This window comes from Tubulanus polymorphus, chromosome 6, assembly GCF_964204645.1.
Source record: "Tubulanus polymorphus chromosome 6, tnTubPoly1.2, whole genome shotgun sequence".
Lineage (NCBI taxonomy): Eukaryota > Metazoa > Nemertea > Palaeonemertea > Tubulaniformes > Tubulanidae > Tubulanus > Tubulanus polymorphus.
Genome location: NC_134030.1, coordinates 3,789,835 through 3,808,737, shown reverse-complemented (window position 1 = coordinate 3,808,737; position 18,903 = coordinate 3,789,835). Strand labels below are relative to the sequence as shown.

Sequence of the window (18,903 nt, the reverse complement as noted above, 5' to 3'; positions counted from 1 at the left end):
ATTCTCGAATATATATGTACATATTTTAGCACATAACCACAGATGACCTTCGCATTTTTGTTCAACTCGGATGTTCTTTTCTTTTCAGAATTATAAGATATATATGTAATAAAGATATTTTATTCCATTTCGATTATAAATTGCCGCACTTGTATCCACTTATTCGGACTATCGCTCAAACAATCCTTTGACCCGATGCGTAAACCTTAAAAGAAAAACCAAGTTCACTGAAGTTTAACTCGTTAAAAACTTTATTTTGTACATAAATCACTAAACAATAATAAACGCGTAAAAACGTATAAAACGTCAGCTCACTTTTACGAGTTGGATGGTAGTTCGTATTTCGTATTGTGGCACCACGTGCTCCTGAATATTTCAACAATACACAACCCCTTTCATTCTACCTTGTAGGGTATATATATATATATATATATATATATATATATATATATATATATATATATATATATATATATATATATATATATATATATATATATATATATATATATATATATATATATATATATATATATATATATTTGCATTTCTTTTGAAGATTCTAGTTAACTACGAGGTTAAGTGATTTCGAAACAATTGAAATTATTATGCTTATAACATCGATGAATTTTTCGATAGACTAGAACACTGTAGAACAACAACGATAGACTTCGACTAAGATTTATTGATATGCAAACAGGTGAAGTGTTAAATATACATAGAATTTAAAAACAAAACAAATCAAAATGTATCGCACGTAGAGCTCACTAAAAACGAATCAAGAGGATTATCAATGAACAATGGGTGATCGAGTGATAAATAAATACCCGTCGCGTACACGGTGCATGATCACAGACTGACTACATTAAGAGCATGAAAGAGATCAAAGAAAAAAACTGTTTCAAAATTCCCTTTTCTAGTTATGTTTTCATGTACATAATATAAAACAATATCACATGGTTATTGATATGCGCGATGATAAAACGTGGAATGAACATTAAAATGCAATTTCATACATCAAAGCCCTCTGCTGATTGGATATGTTGATAATAAATTGCTCTTGAAATATCAAATACATGATTTGTATGTATATTACGTATATACCCTGAGTTCATTATAAACGATATACGGTCAACGGGTGATTATGAGCGTCGACAAATGAGCCTAAAATGAGGTTTTTGTTTACACGATCTCCATTCGAGTTTGACGGATTCGTTTAATTCGGTTCATTATTAGATTCTAATTCTTGCCAGTTTTTGACGGACACGAAATTCGGCGGCCACGCCGTGTCGCCGCGTAAGAAATGAAACTAGATCATTTTGCCGCCGAGTTCTCCATAAATCCCGGTCACAAAATGCAAGGTAATAACGACACAGACAGCGTGTAGGATGACTCGATAGTTAGTTTGATTTCTCATGTTGCTGGGAACATGAATTACCATTAGTCGTAGACTGTGCGACATGTTCGAACCGTGGACGTCTGTCCCCTAAACTAGAGCTATCAACGAAACTCAAATAACAGAATATTGCGAGCAGGAAAATTGAATTAATCCCTATGACAAACATGAAACAATAAGATGTCCACATCTTGTCCGGAACAACGTGGTTTGTAATCATGTAATCTTCTCTCTCTTTCATATCTGTTACCAAGCAACGCAGATGAATGAAACTGCCGATAACGCAAAGAGTATGGAACCATTGATGACTGTGGCCGACTCTATCGAAACATCCGGGTAGATATTTCTCAGGTATTTTCGTTATGTAAAAGAAAACGGCCAGCACGGCAAGGCAGTTCATATACAAGTAACCGGATGTGCCAACCGAATGACAAACGGAAGTAGGCGTCGCTTCGGAGGCGCAAAAGACGAGGCGGAAGATGATCGGAATGCAAGCGTGTAAATAAGGCATAACGAAGGCTCCCAATCTGCATACGATACGCTTCGAATGCGTGTCTAGAAATCGAGATGTAAATGATATGATCGTGCACACCGTCGATACTAATAGCGAAGTAGGAAGATATATCCATAAATACCGCGCTCCGATCCAATATTCCGGTATACTGTACGTGAAGTGAGCTACAGAGGCTCCGTAGCCGTACACGCTCAACGCCGCGTAATCAACCATAAAACAAAGATGTCGGGCACGGGTCGACATAGCGTTGAAAATATGAGCCACGGCGCTCGACAACATGTATCCGCTTGTGGTCAAAAATACGATAGCCAACGGTACCGTATACGCATCGGAAAGCCATTCGGTTTGTTTATAGAGCAGAATGGCGAGGAGCGCCAACGCCGGTAGTAGATGCGTCCAAACGTTCAGTGTTTCGTTATGGACCGTGAAAATACTGCCCACGCATTGCAGTAACGTGTTCCTACTACCGCGATAACCACTTTGTATATACGGTTCTTTAAACAAATCAGGAACCTCCTCGACGTCGTACATCGTCGTGCTTACTCCTCCGCCAACGATCATCGTTGATGAATTTCTAAAAAACGACGATTATATCTGCATCAAATTATTCGTACTATTTCGGTCGTTTTTCACACTCGTCGTCAACAGAACTCAAGTAAACAGCTACCACTTTCCGGCATAGTCCATTTCTAGTTCGCAATTCGTCAATTGAACACTGTTGTTCACGTTCACGTAACGACTGACCGAAGTAATATGTATATTGATGATGCGTTATAACGATTGTTCCTACGTTACTACATTAAGCAGTACATACACGTCATAGCTGACCGTATTCACAACTCACAGTTTCATTAATATATGGATATATATGCCCACACTCTTATCCTATGACGCCGATGCTGCCACTCCGATATCTTACCGATATCTCCATATCGGTGACGGATATGCGTGCGTACATGCGACATGCTAGTGCGCTTCTCCCATCCCCATCTTCATCTCTACAGCAGCGCGCAGTCAGTTATCAACCAGTCCTCTCTCTCCCGCGACACGACACATCGAGCTGGCACTACACGGCTGCAGCATTGCGTCTAGTTGATCCGATATCAACTTAAAATTTCATGTATGTTTCAGCGACGACAGATGATTGTAACCACGAGCTGAAGACGACAACAAGCGCATGCATAATCTAATCCTAGTTGTATAGTCTTCGTTCCCTGGATCTTTGTCATTCATCGTCGACTCCTCGTCAATAAATCATTTAACCATATACAGAATGATACAATGTGCTACTGTGATAATCAACAAATTGGTCAATAACTGAGAGTCAAATATTAACTACAACGATGTTTTGCCTGAATTGCTAATCACCATTGGCATGGCGCAGAACACTAACCTGCACCGCGCTTTTCAGAATCGATGGTAGAATTCACTACTTGTGCTGGATTATGGACTCCATCTTTTTTCATTAAGCGTTCGTTTTGTATATTTGTTGACTATTTCCCACGAACGCTGCAGCGGGAAGTGGATAAATGTACGATAGTAATATGATCGAAGATACTTAACGAATACAAGTCATTAAATATTGATGCACAACGCCGATATGTATATTAACCACCCTGTTCTTATATGCAGAAATTCGTTTAATAAAGTCGATGAATTTGACACCTCCTCTATGGAGAATACCATAGCAACGTGAGAAATACAATGAGTTTCATTTGTTTTCTCTCGAAATACGATACACATACCATGTAAATAAATGACCAAATATTGATTTGTATTTGCCTACCTTACCGATATAAAGCTGAATATTATATACACCATTATGGAGTCAAATATTGTTGAATGCAAATTCATTAAAGATATTTTCTCATAAACTCATTCGCAAAGGTAGAATAAAAAAGCTCCCACGTAAAATGATTCGAACGAGATCACAATTTTTCGTCGAACCACCAAGAACAAGGTTTATTGTATAGGGAAACAAATAACACATAAAAAAAGAAATTATTCAAAAATCCGACCGTTACGTTCTGAGGCTCTTTACGGCTACCACCGGGGGGCTTCTGAAAAAGTTGTATACCGGCACCACGCATTTCAAACCCATTTCAAGATATTATTGGTTTAAAAAGGCAATGTGCCCTGGAGATCGTATAACATATGACACACTGGGGAAATCGAAATAGAAGAAATCCATCGATATGATTTTATGTTTTCAACCTATTTGGAATGAAGTGTCATAAAATAGTTGTAAACGCGACGATATGTTTGAAAAATTAGAAAAAAAATTCATTATGGAAATAATTGTTCATTTCTAATAGTTGAATAATTTCTTTTTTATGTGTTATTTGTTTCCCTATACAATAAACCTTGTTCTTGGTGGTTCGACAAAAAATTAGATTTTTCCATCCTAACAAATCACACGGAACGGAGATGAATAAGTTCTATATATCACTATGTTTGGTCTATATTCTGATCTTCACATTACATTACATTACAATATTTCATGTTTGTATATTTTTGTATATTTCTTTATGGCTTGTTGTAATTTATTGTGGAAATAAACTACTAAACTATAAGCTATACTATACTATAGCATTGTTACTATAGCTTAGTTACATTGAGAAAAATTATTTATTTATTTTTCTAATACAGTAAACAAGACTTATACCGTATCGGCTTCGACACTGGTAATATTGACACGATCCAAACATCCTCCGCGTGAAATTTTGATTCGGCATTATCCTTCTAATTCCTCTGCGGCTCTTTAATGTCTATAGTTGATATTGATGAATTCTCCGAAGACTTTAGAGACTTAGTAAATAAATGATGAAAGTGTTTTCGGTGGTGTCTGTGAGTGTATGTACTGCGGGCGGATGAAGGATTATTGATTGCGACAGGTATTATTCAAAATTCGACAACAGGCGCGCTTAAGATATCACGTGATATTCTGGCGGAGGATTGATCAAATATCATAATCTCATTGCATTGATGATTAATGAGATATCGATATCGCTTTGTAGGCGTAGATGATATTAACAGCAACAAAAAAACTCAAATATTTCGTAGCCAGAATGTCGTCGTTGCGCCTTGAAGCCGAAAACATAAAGCTTTGACGATCGATCGTTTAATCGCAGAATGGCCACAATTCCGATAATACTGGATCCGTTCCGTTTGGTGAAAAGTGTATTTCAGTAGATTTTTTTGAGCACAAATTGTTAACTCGATGAGTTTAAAAGTCTACTACCAATTGGTATAATGGTTCGCATCATTTATGGCTGGGAGCTACAACGTATTAGATTCAATTCGAGGAGCATAAGTCGTTGAAATATCGCTGCGGATTCCATTTACTCCTTTCACCCCGGAAGCAATAAGGCGCCTGTGGTCTACGTCAAGTCGACGTAAATATATAAACATATCGTGACGTTTTGACGACAAAACGAAATATGTCGGCAGGCGGTTTTGGAACGCGACAACTAGAGGATCCTTGTCGCGTGCGTATTTTATTTTTCAAGAGGCAGAGGACAGAAAATACGAGTGAGTGCCGGTATCAGCCTCCCGAAGCGGAGAGGCCTATGAATATCAATAATGATGAGCGCGTCATATTCATAGTATACGGTACACATAGTGGCTTACGTATATGCTAAGCCGTTTCAAGTGGAAAATCATCGTCAAGAAAAAAACAATATCATCCTTATAGTACAAATTGAAGAGTAGCAATTTATTCAAACTTATTAGAAATATAGCATATGCGCACACGAGTAGAATGGCTGAATCTATCCGAACGGGTTTCATTAGTCAGAAAATATATACGTATATCCATATTGATTAATAGATGAAATATCTAATTTATTCATAAGGCTATCTACCGTAAAGTCATTACACACACCGGTAAACCATTTCATTTTCTTTTTAACGTTCCAAATACATATACAATCAGTAAAATTGACAAACCTCTCTCTAACCGGAGCTGCTACCTAGAAATCACGTCATATATCAATCGTCGATCATTGGATCAAAAGAGAATACAAATACAACGTTTATATACAGAATACACGCAGGGAATAATTATGGACGGATTGTTCAGGCTGGTTAGAATTTCGGAGCGTGTCTACAAAGAATTCCGTTGCTGTTATTCGTCATTAGACGTTCGTAGATCACCACGTATATTTCATTCATTATATTTTGACAAACACCTCCGTGCCCGCAGGAGATGTGGTGCCGCCCGTTGTAGCTTTCGCTGCTGCGATGGCGCACGTATCACCCGTGCTGTCATATTTCAGAGTTTCGCAATTTGTGTCCGCTATCAAGCATTCTCGGGCACAGTCCATCAGGTAGGTAACTCCGGTTGTAGGCGTTCCGTAGGATACACTGTTAGGATCAGCCACACGCGCGTACATTGCAGATCTAGTCGCTGAACGATAAAAGAAAAAGACAATAGATTTAACAAAAATTACATTAAAAAACAAATTTTGTTTATTACACCCATGAGATGCAATTCAACTCTGATTTGTGAGATCATTTCGAACTTCGTAGTTTTTACGAAAAAGGATTATTGTAATTAATGAACTCGAAATGCAAAATTATCAAGACCATGAAGTGAAAGATACTTGAAAAATATAGAGTCAAGAGTCAAACTTTATCGACAAGTGAGATATATAAGCCATTTTCAAAATTGCAACCAATTTACATTAAGATGATTTCATAGATATAGGTCTATATAGATTTAGGTATGAATACGTACTTTGACCAGTTGCACAATTAATGATCGTTACAGCGACAAATACACGTAAAAATATTCTCCTCGACATTGTCATCATCATCATCATTGTCACCATCAGTATCGAATATGATCAATTCAGTGTTTGTCTCGTAACTGTTATAGAACGTGTGAACGTCGTGCGCTCTACTCGACGCTGCTGACGTTGACGTACGGGCAAAATCGTCGGCGGCAACATAAATGTCGTCACTATGGAAATACGTTTTACCGCCGCGAGTCAGAACGCTATAATGCAATTGTTTCATTCTGTAACACATACACGTACGCATCGCTCTCGGTCGTCATACGAACATGTGAGTTTCGTGGGCCTTCCAATACTCTTAAAACCGGCGAGATAATTAATCACAAAGGCCGTTAATTGATTAGCATTTCGTTAATTCCAGCGCAACCGACAGTCAATTAAAATGCACGATGTATCGCATTTAAGATAATCCCAGTTGTCACGTATACGACTTTTAGAGCGAGAAGATCATTTGATAACTGATAACAAGTTGCGGAATTCAATTGGAAAATACATTTCCAAAGGTTTTACTTGTTCAAGTTTGACATATGTTAGGTGTATCTCAGTGTATTGTATGAACTGCTGTTTATAATTGCCACAATTATATGCCACATAATTTTCAAAACCTCCACGAAAAATCGTCTTAGAAAATGTGTAATATATTTTCATAAAAATTGATTAGATCTTCAGTATGAGATGCTTTTGAAGATAGAATTACGAGTCATTGATATTGTATTTCCCAATTGCATGGTGTGCATGTTTTTTTTTCGCGGCATCTCCGATCTTCCGTAAAATGAAAAATAAAAATGCACGCACGTTTCTCATTTCCCTTGGAAGTACAATCTGTTGAGTTAATGAATCAACACGCGTTTCGTTGCAACAGATGGAGTAACAGTAGAAAGTGACATTGGTTTATGGACGATAACTTAACACGCAGAGTCTGGTTGAGCGCGTTTACGATAAGGTTGACCCGCTTCGCGGGAATTGTTTCATTCATCTATTTATTAAGTCCTTTGCTCATTGTGATAATTTTGTAACGATTTTATTTTTTTTCATTTTATCTGAGAATCAATTAACAATTGACAATACAAAATATTGTAAAATAAGATAAGATGGTATTGAAATTAAATAATTGGATACATACGCGTAAAAAAACTGGAGGCCGGTTCCAGAGTCATGGCGTCGACGGATAGTTTTATAAAGCCAATCGAAACTATTTAAGACCTAAGACAACTTTTGGACTTCTCGACTACGTCTCGACTGTGGAACAGGCCTCAGGACCACTTTTTATCATCGACGTTACATATTTGCTGAGGTTATTTAAAACGAAGCTGTGGTTTTGATTTTTACAGTATATAGGCCTATGAAATTGTAACTTATATGCTCTAAAGCTTTAGATATTCCATCATTGCGTGTATATATAGAACACTCATCAATCTCTCGACCAAATGATTTTTTCGATTTGACATTAAATCAATGAGAGCCATGTACGATCATGTGTGCTCAACTATTTTATATGTGAATTGTCTCTTCGTAAGCGGACTACCTTTGGTACAGTTAATTCAGCGTCCATTATACAGTATACACATTAAACAGTGAAATACGTAAAATTCATTTCTGTTGCAAATGAGACGACGATGGTAATGATGAGAGAGACGATTAGCTTTCATCGTTAGATGAGTAATAGTTGCTGGACTAACGACATCAATAACACCAATATCCCCGCACCTGAAATATATAGCTAGATATTATCTAATTGAAACATAAAGACGGCATCTATTGTAAGGGACATTGAGATATTCTGTCACAGTAGTCTCAGCGCGAGTGCACTTTAGTTTCACAGGATATTTTCCTTTCTGTCTCAATATTATTATCATAACCACCTTTACAGTTAGCTGCTTGTCCAGTGAATATAAGTTCGGGGGATGAAACGTCCATCCAGTAAGTCGGCTTCAATTGGACGACAGTTGCGCTGAAAATTCAATTATATCTATACATACGCTGATCACTGAAAGTGTTGTGATCGCCATTCAATTAGAAAAAAAACCCTAGCAGAAACCCCTTTTGTTATTCTCCGGGTTTTGCAGAAACCCCGTTTTTATTAGTATAACTGAACGTCATTTATTTTTCCTCCATTAAAAAACGAGCTGTAAGCGAGCACTAAAAAGATTGTAATTCACTTTGGTGCAGTTGAAACATCAACTTTGGCTTTAGCACGATATGATGTACATATGGGAAGTTATCGAATACGTAACTAAAAACCTGTTTCCACGAATTATAGCCTGTTATTTCTGTTTGGTGAATGTATAATCATGTGACGTGTAGACTGTTAATTGTCATGTAGAAACAATTTCAATTTTTTACGCTTCACATTTTGCAATCATTCGAATTAAAAGCATTGAATAAGCTTTATTGTTCATCTACGTAGAAAAACTCACACAAACTTGATTTTTTTCGGAGTCTGAGTCGAAGCCACCCATCGGACGGTTATGTTAGATTTACTGTTTGAATTGGAGTGAGTTAACGAATCATCCGTTGATGTACACGTGATCAATTTCGTGTCAACCGGAAGTGACGTGGCATCGAATCTACCGACAGGGGTCGTAGTTCCTACTTCACGCGCCTGTAGTAGTAAACCTTTGTAACCGTTACCAAAGATAGTAACTGCAAGATGAAAATATATACATTTTCTATATTCAATTCAATTTAATTGCTTTAATTCAATTCTTTATCTACTAGAAAACTATTCTTCTTGTATTACTACGTCAACCAAAAATTCATAAAGCCTTTATGCTACAAAATATGTTACCGGGCAAAACGTGCAAAAATGAAAATCTTAGAAATGCATCAAAAAGGTTTGAAATGGTTTATGTGCACTTCAGTGTGGTAAAACGTATACTCTTTACCGGTTAATAACTTGTTTTTGTCGTAGGTAGTTGCGGCGGTCCGGTTCTGAAATGTGACGGTGATGGTGTAAGGCGATGCCGAGGTTTGCCGTAACGCTCCTCCATGTCCCGGTTGCATGCTACCGCATACCTTGAGAGGAGCTCCACTACTGTAACATGATCCGTGACTTACAAATACCGCAGCGAGTATCAGTGCGATCAAATAGGCCATTATCTGCGAACGAATTTAGAAATAAAGTAAGAAAATTATGTTGCTTGAATATATAATAGCGACATGGGGACATGTCTATTAAAAAGATTTTTCGAGGTTAATAAACCAGTTTTCTCAGTTAAATGTGATCTATGCCTTGTTTGTGCAACTGGGCCCAGGTATATAAGTACCTCTATGTAGTACGTTGTATTTTCATATTTTGAAATATTTTATACATGCTGTTAACCGTTATATCCAATTGTTTGCAAACTGCTGTCTCAATCAATGTTCCGATATAACATAGCCTCGCTAGTGGTTTCAAGAGCCATCGTCAGCACGTTGCATCTGCGAGATATTCAATTTCTATATATGGGCCGGGCAAAGCAAATATGCTGTTGAAAAAGCACGTGTTGTCGATATGTGTTTAATACATTTAGTGTCTAAATCATTCAGTGTGTATTGGTGTGATATGTATATAAATATTTGGAAAAAATCCTTTTTCTCGGGTATAGGCGTATTAAAAATACACTTCTCTTTTCGACGCCTCAAATTGTGTTTTCAAGGATGGCATGTAGAATTATGTATAGTTTTGGTAATTGACTTGCCGTAAACCAAGTGGTTGGCCAGAAATACTTATTGAATTAGAGCTGAAAATGTAGAAACAACGTGAAAACATGTTTTTCAACGTATTAAGTCGAAGTAATAGAAGTTTTCAGTTACAGTACTGTATACTTACATGTTTAGGTTGTCGTATACAGTCCCCGTTCATGTCTTGCATTTGCACGTGTCACACCGTATTTAATGAAAAATGTAGATCTAGAGTGCAGTGTACATATTTATTCAACCTTTATTATTCAAAGTGACAATGAATTGTAGGCCCTACTATTTGAACCTAAAATTTTTATATTACTTCCCAGGTTAGTTTGATTTTTTATGATCAGTAATTGGTACGAAATGATACTCGTTTTAATGAGACTTGTGAAAATGTTCAATCTAAGAATCTCGACATTGTAGAAGGGCCGCCGTCTGCGCGAATCCTATTCATTTTGGATGAAATCAAGCGGTTGGCAAGTGTACTCATGGACGTATATACTAGACTTTATACGTCCATGGTGTACTCTACCACAATGTATTCTCATGGGCACAGGACCGAGCCGCAAGATTTTGAAAAAGGACAAAACCGTTTATCCTTTTTCAAAACAACAGCGCCACGACTGACTAGTCGTTGTGTGAACAGTAAAACATGTCTTCTCTGCCACCGTCTTTTCTGTAATCGTCTGACATCATACGACGTATCCTCTCTGGAATGTGTGTATTTCAAACAGTAAATTGAATAAACATCTTTTATTGACCGCAAAAAGCAATAGAATCATAAATTTATTATCATTATAACCGGAAAATCCTCGTATACATATTATATTCATGTAAATTGTCTAATTGATTTATCGAATATCGTAAAAAGATCAATCGTGAAATTGACGAAGTGTTCAATGATAGTAGGCCTATATACTATACAGATATAATTATTTGTACATATAATAATATATATAATAAATGAAATTTAAAAAGCAAGCACATGTTCTGCAGGAGATGAATTGACTCATTCGACACTGGTTCAATAGGATTAGGTAGAAAAATTCATATATAGAAATTTATAAAAAATTATTCTTACATTAGTACTCAGCCGGATATTCAGATTGCAGGGCCACAAAATGCATTTAAAATTACTTATACGATAATGACATGTTAATGATAGATATGTAACCTTATTCATAATATATTCTAGAACTAAATGTTATTAAGAGCGAATGATCGTGTAGTTTATGTTCTGACAGTGTGCGTGGACGTACTCGTTTGTTGATGCGTCGCTATTGCCCATTTTACGCAAAAGAATGCCTGGATGCCGAAGAAGACCCCGCCGGCCAATGTAACGATCGTGACGCATATACTTAGGGCATAAAGGGTCGTAGGTTCGGAACTGTTTATAAGTTTCATCTGATTCATGTATTTTCTGTAGCTTTCTGTATTCACGCATGCGCATATGAAAGCTATCAGCGCCAATACGCAGATGATGCAGCTTACGATTGTTGCAAAAATCCGAACTATCCATTTCGGAACTTTCCACGAAATCATAGCCACGACACCTCCTGCGAGGAAAAATATAAACGCCCACCAGTGAACTTGTAAATCGCCCGCTTTCGCACTGTTCAACTGGAACTGTCCTATCTGTACTTTCATTCCACTCCTTACGGACGCGATAACTATCCCTAATACGAGCAGTATGAGCGCACAGACCATCTCACCGATACCGGTAATAAGAACCCAGCGATTCGGATACGGCGGGCCGACAGTCGACGTCGTAGTGCGGGTAACCGTAGCTTGTCCTTCATTTGACGACATCCTAAAAAGAGTAACAATTACGTAGTTATGTACGTATACACTCAGGCTTGCGGAGGGGGAGTTACGGGTGTTGACGGCAAACCGTCCAAATCGGAAAAACGTCAACTTTTGAAAAATGAATTCTCAGAAATTGAATAAAATCCTAGGCTTGTCGCTTACTCCCGGTCCTTGCACGTAAAACAGGTAGCGGATTCCATGGGTAGCCTAGAATATTATGAGCGTGTTTACCGCCTCCATGAGACGTCTTAAATTTATATCGCCGTTTCTAAAGGTCCACCAAAGGTTGCGCGTTTTTGCGAAAACGAACTGCGTTGGCTGTGGACTTCTTTTCAGCGGTTTGAATTCGTCCAATGCTGAGTCGCACAATTGGTCAATTGCTACAGCGTGGGATTTCATTTTCATCGAAATGTATACCTCAAGATAATCAACTATAGTCCACCACAATCGAAATTCAATGCGGTAAAATTTGCCTGGAAAAATATGGTAGGCCTATTGGCCATGTTCGAAGCATTAAATTCATTCTACCCGTCTATAGTATCGGTGCTCTTGGTTCTCTCTGTGGGTCCGCCTGGATATCTGATTAGCTTTGAGCAGGTTTCCATGGGGATGCCGCGCATGACTCTACGTGGTTGAGGTGTTTTTAGAGAAACTGTGAATACGGATCGCGTTTAGAAAATGCGCTGCTGAACATCGATTGCAATTACATAAATACATCAAACAAACATCAGTTGTGATTATTCATGACTGGGAAATTTCTGAAGCAAAAATAGAGCTTAAGAAAGCAAGAATTCTAAGCTATGATCACACGAGCGTTATTGGCCCGGGCCGGTGCCACATTTTAGCGCGGGTCAAATAATTCCGTGTGAATTTAGCACACTGGGCCCAGTTCCACAGTTGTGAGTGAAGATTTGACCCTGAGTTAAAACATTGAAAATGAACTAATTTTAACTCAGAGTCAACTCTAACTCAGAACTGTGGAACTGGATCCAGGTTGTGGTAGTCTGAATACCAGTCGTTGTTACGGGTTCCCTACAACGGGTTGTTTGTGGAACGACGGCTAGGTACTAGACTATTGTTGTGAGATTGAATCGGCTTCGTTTTGATAGCATTTCAGTAACGAGTGAGTGATTGACGTTACACTCTCTCTCTATCTCTCTCCTTCATAAACGACAGGCCACTAATTTGTCTCGGGCCTGTAGCCTTGTGACTATAGCAAAATGATTGCGTACGTCATTGATACAATACGACGCTCACATTGATCCCCTAAAACGCGTAAAACTCACCTTTTGTTTTCCTAGATTCCCGCACCTTTTTTGCGTAATATATATATGAATATATTTGTGTAATATTTCACTGACTGCCTCTATGTCCCGTAGAGTGAATGCTTTTGTACATAAATAATGAGGTAACAGATGCCGCCTGCAATTATCAACAGGCGTTTGTCGAGTTCAGCAGCAAATCGAACGTTTTTTCCCTCGCGAAAAAGACCACTCCAACGACTGCGCAGCGCGACTCGCAACAACGGGACCGTAATGACAAGGCCAGCTGACGAATATTTAGCAACACTTGAAGGTACATTGGCCTCCAGACAATGCGGATGACTAGGCTCACTATTCGATAGAACGTTATTTGATCCAACGTAGGCCCAGGAAAATTTTGTTAATCTGCGCGTGCGGCTCTGCCTGAAGTTCAATCGATTGACTTACGATAAGTTCATCAATGCACGTGTAGTTCAATTACAGCCCCACTCATGCTTACTCGGTACTGATCAACTCGGGTGAATCGATCGGGTTGATAATTTTTCCTAAAATCTGTTCGGAAAAATCTTGAAATTCCCCGATTCTTTTCTCCGGTGAAATACTTATGAGTCTGCTGTAATGAAATCAACCATCGGATTCGTGCGTCAATTTTAACGAAACAGTCAAATACAGTGACGTACATAAAATTTATTTGAACACCAACAATTCCATAAATAAATAACCGAAATTAAAATCAAATCACGTTTATTTCTCCCATGATGTTTACGGGTCGGTTTTTATACTTTTTCGAAATTTCTGACTCGATCTGAAAGTAAAAGAAATCAGTTTTAAGACATCAAAGCTACGCATGGCGTATTGTAATACGTACATTGATCCATACCGTCTTTGTCCAATCTTGGAGTAATCATTTGTCTAATTTATCAAATGATTACTCCAAGGTCAAATAATGCTAGGTAACATGAAAGATTGTAAGATGTTGATGCATGTTGTGAAGATGGATTATATCGTATTTTGTGGTTAGTTATTGTCTTTAGAGTCCTCAAAAGATCCCAAAACAACAGTCTGAATAAGAGGAGTATTTTATCTAAACACTATCAATGCATTGAAATGTAAGCCAAAAAAAATAGTTTACATGAAATGCTCTCCGATTCAAACAGTTGTATTGGGATCTTTAGTTGACTTCACAGACAATGCCAGTAACTAACTTGTTTCTCATAATCGACCATGTAATTTTGTAAACAGCAATAAAATTTGTAATCAGTTCATTTCTATAACTGCTGGGTCACTTATGGTTGGCTTGATCACGATTTAAAAGAAAGTTAAGTACAGGATAGAAAGGTGGCCGACCAGGTCAACTTTTAACCTTAGCAGAAATGAGAAACAGGGTATCAACTTTTTTTTGTCTAAACAGCACCTGTTTTTTTAATTCCAACGTTTTATTTCTAATGAGTTTAACTTTCGGTTCCATGCGCTTTTCTTCCTCTCTCATTTCATCACGTTTCTCGACCATTAGTTTTTGCATCTGGTGATATTTTTCCGCTTGTGACATATGCTGTTTCATGTTCTCCGCTAACCGATGAACGTATCTGAAATTTGATGAAAAGTTCATAAGAAAAAAAATTTCTTTTTTCTTAATCTGTTACACCTAGCCCATTTAATCTTCAAGAATCTAAGTGAGGTGCAGTGGCCGAGTGGTTTAAGCCACCGGTCACTGGTCTCGTCGATCCAGGGTTTATGGATTCAAACCCTGGTGGCAACAGAGTTTCTTGGTCGAAGGTTCTTCTCTGGTCTCTCCCCTATTGGGAAAAAGAAACATCGAACCCGCTTATAATGCCCTACGTGACACTTAGCGGGTGTTAAAAAAAATCAAGAATTCATATTTTCCGGAAAAAAGTCAACAGTAAATAATGATTATATTCCTTACCTCGGGAAACTGCGTATAGTTAACATATGTTGCATTTTTGTTGCATTTATCAACTGTAAGACATCATCGATTCGAGCTAACATCTTTTCAACGGCGGACACGTCGAGCTGTAATTCTGACGGCGCTGACTGAAACATGATGTCACAAATTGTGTCCGTGTGACCGTTTAAATCATCTAATCGTTGATGGAAAAATGCTTGCAACTAAAAAATTTCAAATATACATTAATTTCTAATTTGACAGTAGAATTTGAGATTGAATTTACGAATTTACTTTTCACCGACCTCGTACAGATCATCAAGAAACAGATTTCTGGTTTCAGTATCGTCTAATATACTTAGGGCATCATTTCCTTTTGCAACACCTGGTTCTTCTGCACGAAAAAAACAGACCATATCGATCATTGACATTTTAAAATATTTCTGGCTTATCTGAAAAAGGCCTCACCGGTAGATACAATTTTTTAAGCTGTCTTTATTGTGAATCAATCTATAGACCTAATGAAGTTTCAGTTACATAAATACTGTCGTATATTATATTACCTTCTACAGCTATGTCAATAGTGTCGCCACCATCTTCTACTTGGATATCAACACTTTCAACATCACCCCAGTCTATTTCACCTCCATCTCCATCTCCGAAATCAATAGCACCCTAACATATAAAATCAATTATCCTTATATAACATACAAGTATTATATTTATGCAATATCTTCAATAGACATCATTGAATTGTAAGCGCATCAATATCAAAATAAATCACCTCTTCAAATGTGATGTTGTCCAGAGCTGATTCTAGATTTCCAAGATCCAAATCTTCTGTTCCCCAATCAATCTGAGATAATACGAATAAATGAGAAAAATTCTATGGTGAAAACTCTGATTGTTGATATTGTGTCGATGAGTTTGTTACCTGGTCAGATTTCTCTTCTTCGTCTTCAAATTCAATATCAAGTGGTGTTTCTTCAACGCGTCGAGGAGCCTCGCCGTTCTTCCATTCATAAATTGTTGTGTTTCCTTTCGTCATTAAGTGATCCAACATTCTAAATGACGACGACTGATGATTTGAACTGGAAGAGAAATCATTTTTTTCGCAAAGCTGGCAGTTAACTGGTTATAGCTGCGACCGTTCACGCAATCCCTAGTACAGGGACAGGGTGGACACTCTTTTTGCCCATTTAGATATCCCCTGAGTTTTCCATGTAATTACAGAAAATTCTCAAGTATTGATAAAGAAAATACGATAAAAACCCACTATCTACAGATTAAAAGAATTTAAAAACAAGAATTTATTAATTCAAGCAATCTAAAATATATAGAATACACAACGTTTCGATCTCACCCCAGACAATGGACAATGATCTCTAGGGTGAGATCGAAACGTTGTGTATTCTATATATTTGAGATTGCTTGAATTAATAAATTCTTGTTTTTAAATTCTTTTAATCTGTAGATAGTGGGTTTTTATCTTATTATCCGTTCACCACGTTTGAGTGTGGTTATCTCTATATTGGTACAGAAACTTATATCTACGTGAGGAAATGGATTTATCTATTGAGTTTATACCTGCCACTTATAAACTGAACGAATGAACGACAATATTCAACAGCTGATGAAAGATTTGACGTAGACTTGACAACGTTGTCTAATTCAGACGGTAGATCATTTAATAATGCCATCAACTCAGTTTTAATGCGAACGCCCTTAGAATAAAGAGATAACATAATCAATCTATGAAATTTAAATACATTTAGTTGTAATACAACTAGGATACGAACCCAGGATCTAATATATCATTATGTACTTACCGGAATATCCATTTGTTTACAAGCAGCATGATACTTCTGTTTGAATTCATTTTCTAAAGTGACATATTCAGCTTCCTTTTTAATTGTCTCCTGAAACGCACGAATCAAGATATTATTGTGATTTCTTACTACAGTAGACTCCCTCTTGCATCTCACACGACAAATAACTCCTTTCGGAGGTGGGTCGAAATTCTGGGGCAGTTGAAGCAGGGTTGATGTTACGAGGTTTAATGATAATAATTAATTTTTCATTTATTAAATGAAAAATGAATTATTATCTTGTATTGTAGTTAAACTACAATACAAGATAAGTTTTTTAACAATATTCGGAATAAACAAAAGATGTTAAATGATGGATCCAGCGTATTGAGGTAAGAAAACAAATAACATATTGTCTTGGGCACGCTTAATGTAATCAGAAGCAATCGACTCTGGGGTAAACAGGGTTTATTGTAATCATGTTACTTACATCGTGTGTCTGCTTGCATTTGGCAATCTGTTTTTTCAGGGAAGGTATCTCATAATTGACATTTCTTGTCAGCAACTGCGCAACTTCAGCTGAACACAAACATTTCAAAAATGATCACAACCGATTGTAACCTCTACGACCTACAGTCTATGATGTGATTTTTATACATACCTAGGTAAATGCCATCTTTTTCGTATAACTGAACAATTTCATTCCAATCCTGTTAAAACATGGAGTGAGTATAGGTAGAATTTCATGATAATGAAAAATAGAGATGATATAAATAGCTATTGTACCTTCATTCGTTGAGACGAATAACGACCGAAGATATTTTTCGTGTTTGCTTCGGTGTCTTTCAGTATTTCCACAATACGCAAACAATGGAAATAGTTGATATCTGTAAAACAAAAGAAAAAGATATGACACAAATCATTTCTCAGACACCACAGCTGTGTAATTACAAATCAACTGGCTCAGGTCGGCGATCTTCATCACAAATGATGTCATGTTTTGATAGATTTCATAATGAAAATAAACTTACATGTGCCTTGCAGAAGTTTTGTAATCTCTTCAACTGCAGGCATATCTTGGATGGCGTTATTGATTTTCTCTCTGATTGTTATTGCTGATGCCTGCCATTGATGCAGACAATGTCGTCGGTTAATCAACCAATCTACAACCAAAAGAGCGGAATGAATAATTGTTTATCTACCTCTCTCTCCTATCTATGAATCGTAGTACGATGTTAACAAACACAATAACCGAAAGAGGGACATTTATTGATGTTACAACTTACCAAGCAATTTGTTGTAATGGATATCAATTGGCAAATTGTCAACCTGAAATCATCACGTCTTCAAACATTAGCTTTTGTGATCAGTAAAAACGGTGTCATATTTTTCTATGAAATTGAAAAAAATTGAAATTTTTTTGTTGTTGCATTTTTGAAGCAGTTCCCTAATTGTAGTAAAGCCGTTTTTGAGACTGAAAGGATTTTCATACAGTTTTTCCCTGGTCTCTTGTCATTGCTTAGAATTTACCTCCATTTTAGATACCAAAATTTCAATCTTAGGTATCTGTCAAGCCGACAATATGTTAGATAGCAAATAAATTTCGCAGCGGTAAATAAAGTTTAATTGAATTTGCCTTCACTTCCTGATTCCACACGACCTCGAGAACCCGCCACGAGTTCAATTCACTTCAACTTTATTAGTACACGTTGTTTGGATTTTTTTTGGGAGTCACCCTTAATAGCTTCGGAG

General features: G+C 37.2%; 5 protein-coding genes across 7 annotated transcripts; all 5 read right to left on the bottom strand.

Moving 5' to 3' along the window:
* Positions 1-1,400: 1,400 nt before the first annotated feature.
* Positions 1,401-2,471, bottom strand: LOC141907199 (membrane progestin receptor gamma-B-like). The gene has a single exon (XM_074796776.1). The coding sequence runs from the start codon at positions 2,469-2,471 to the stop codon at positions 1,401-1,403; it is 1,071 nt and encodes a 356-aa protein (XP_074652877.1).
* Positions 2,472-5,622: 3,151 nt separating this feature from the next.
* Positions 5,623-7,084, bottom strand: LOC141907589 (uncharacterized). Its single transcript, XM_074797277.1, has 2 exons — positions 6,649-7,084; positions 5,623-6,318 (listed from the first exon to the last, which is right to left on the bottom strand). Exons 1-2 carry the CDS (start codon positions 6,740-6,742, stop codon positions 6,083-6,085), a joined length of 330 nt encoding a protein of 109 aa, XP_074653378.1. The 5' UTR covers positions 6,743-7,084; the 3' UTR covers positions 5,623-6,082.
* A 668-nt stretch (positions 7,085-7,752) lies between these two features.
* LOC141907470 (putative defense protein 3) lies at positions 7,753-10,564 on the bottom strand. Of its 2 annotated transcripts, none has more exons than XM_074797119.1 (5): positions 10,518-10,564; positions 9,592-9,805; positions 9,124-9,349; positions 8,569-8,657; positions 7,753-8,413 (listed from the first exon to the last, which is right to left on the bottom strand). In XM_074797119.1, exons 1-5 carry the CDS (start codon positions 10,557-10,559, stop codon positions 8,358-8,360), a joined length of 627 nt encoding a protein of 208 aa, XP_074653220.1. In that variant the 5' UTR covers positions 10,560-10,564; the 3' UTR covers positions 7,753-8,357. The 2 variants fall into 2 exon arrangements, with proteins under 2 accessions (XP_074653220.1, XP_074653221.1); XM_074797120.1 differs by lacking the exon at positions 10,518-10,564 and adding an exon at positions 9,973-10,082.
* A 700-nt stretch (positions 10,565-11,264) lies between these two features.
* LOC141907686 (uncharacterized) lies at positions 11,265-13,622 on the bottom strand. 2 transcript variants are annotated; one of them, XR_012619535.1, is made up of 2 exons: positions 13,465-13,622; positions 11,265-12,182 (listed from the first exon to the last, which is right to left on the bottom strand). XR_012619535.1 is itself a non-coding variant. In XM_074797412.1 (2 exons), exons 1-2 carry the CDS (start codon positions 12,376-12,378, stop codon positions 11,603-11,605), a joined length of 618 nt encoding a protein of 205 aa, XP_074653513.1. In that variant the 5' UTR covers positions 12,379-12,417; the 3' UTR covers positions 11,265-11,602. The 2 variants fall into 2 exon arrangements, 1 of the variants encoding a protein (XP_074653513.1); XM_074797412.1 differs by lacking the exon at positions 13,465-13,622 and adding an exon at positions 12,341-12,417.
* A 468-nt stretch (positions 13,623-14,090) lies between these two features.
* LOC141907684 (CDK5 regulatory subunit-associated protein 3-like) lies at positions 14,091-18,893 on the bottom strand. The gene is made up of 15 exons (XM_074797411.1): positions 18,682-18,893; positions 18,438-18,480; positions 18,183-18,314; positions 17,938-18,038; positions 17,813-17,861; positions 17,642-17,730; positions 17,173-17,262; positions 16,931-17,067; positions 16,278-16,434; positions 16,128-16,199; positions 15,907-16,018; positions 15,649-15,737; positions 15,365-15,567; positions 14,855-15,026; positions 14,091-14,245 (listed from the first exon to the last, which is right to left on the bottom strand). Exons 1-15 carry the CDS (start codon positions 18,685-18,687, stop codon positions 14,174-14,176), a joined length of 1,524 nt encoding a protein of 507 aa, XP_074653512.1. The 5' UTR covers positions 18,688-18,893; the 3' UTR covers positions 14,091-14,173.
* Between the last annotated feature and the right edge of the window lie 10 nt (positions 18,894-18,903).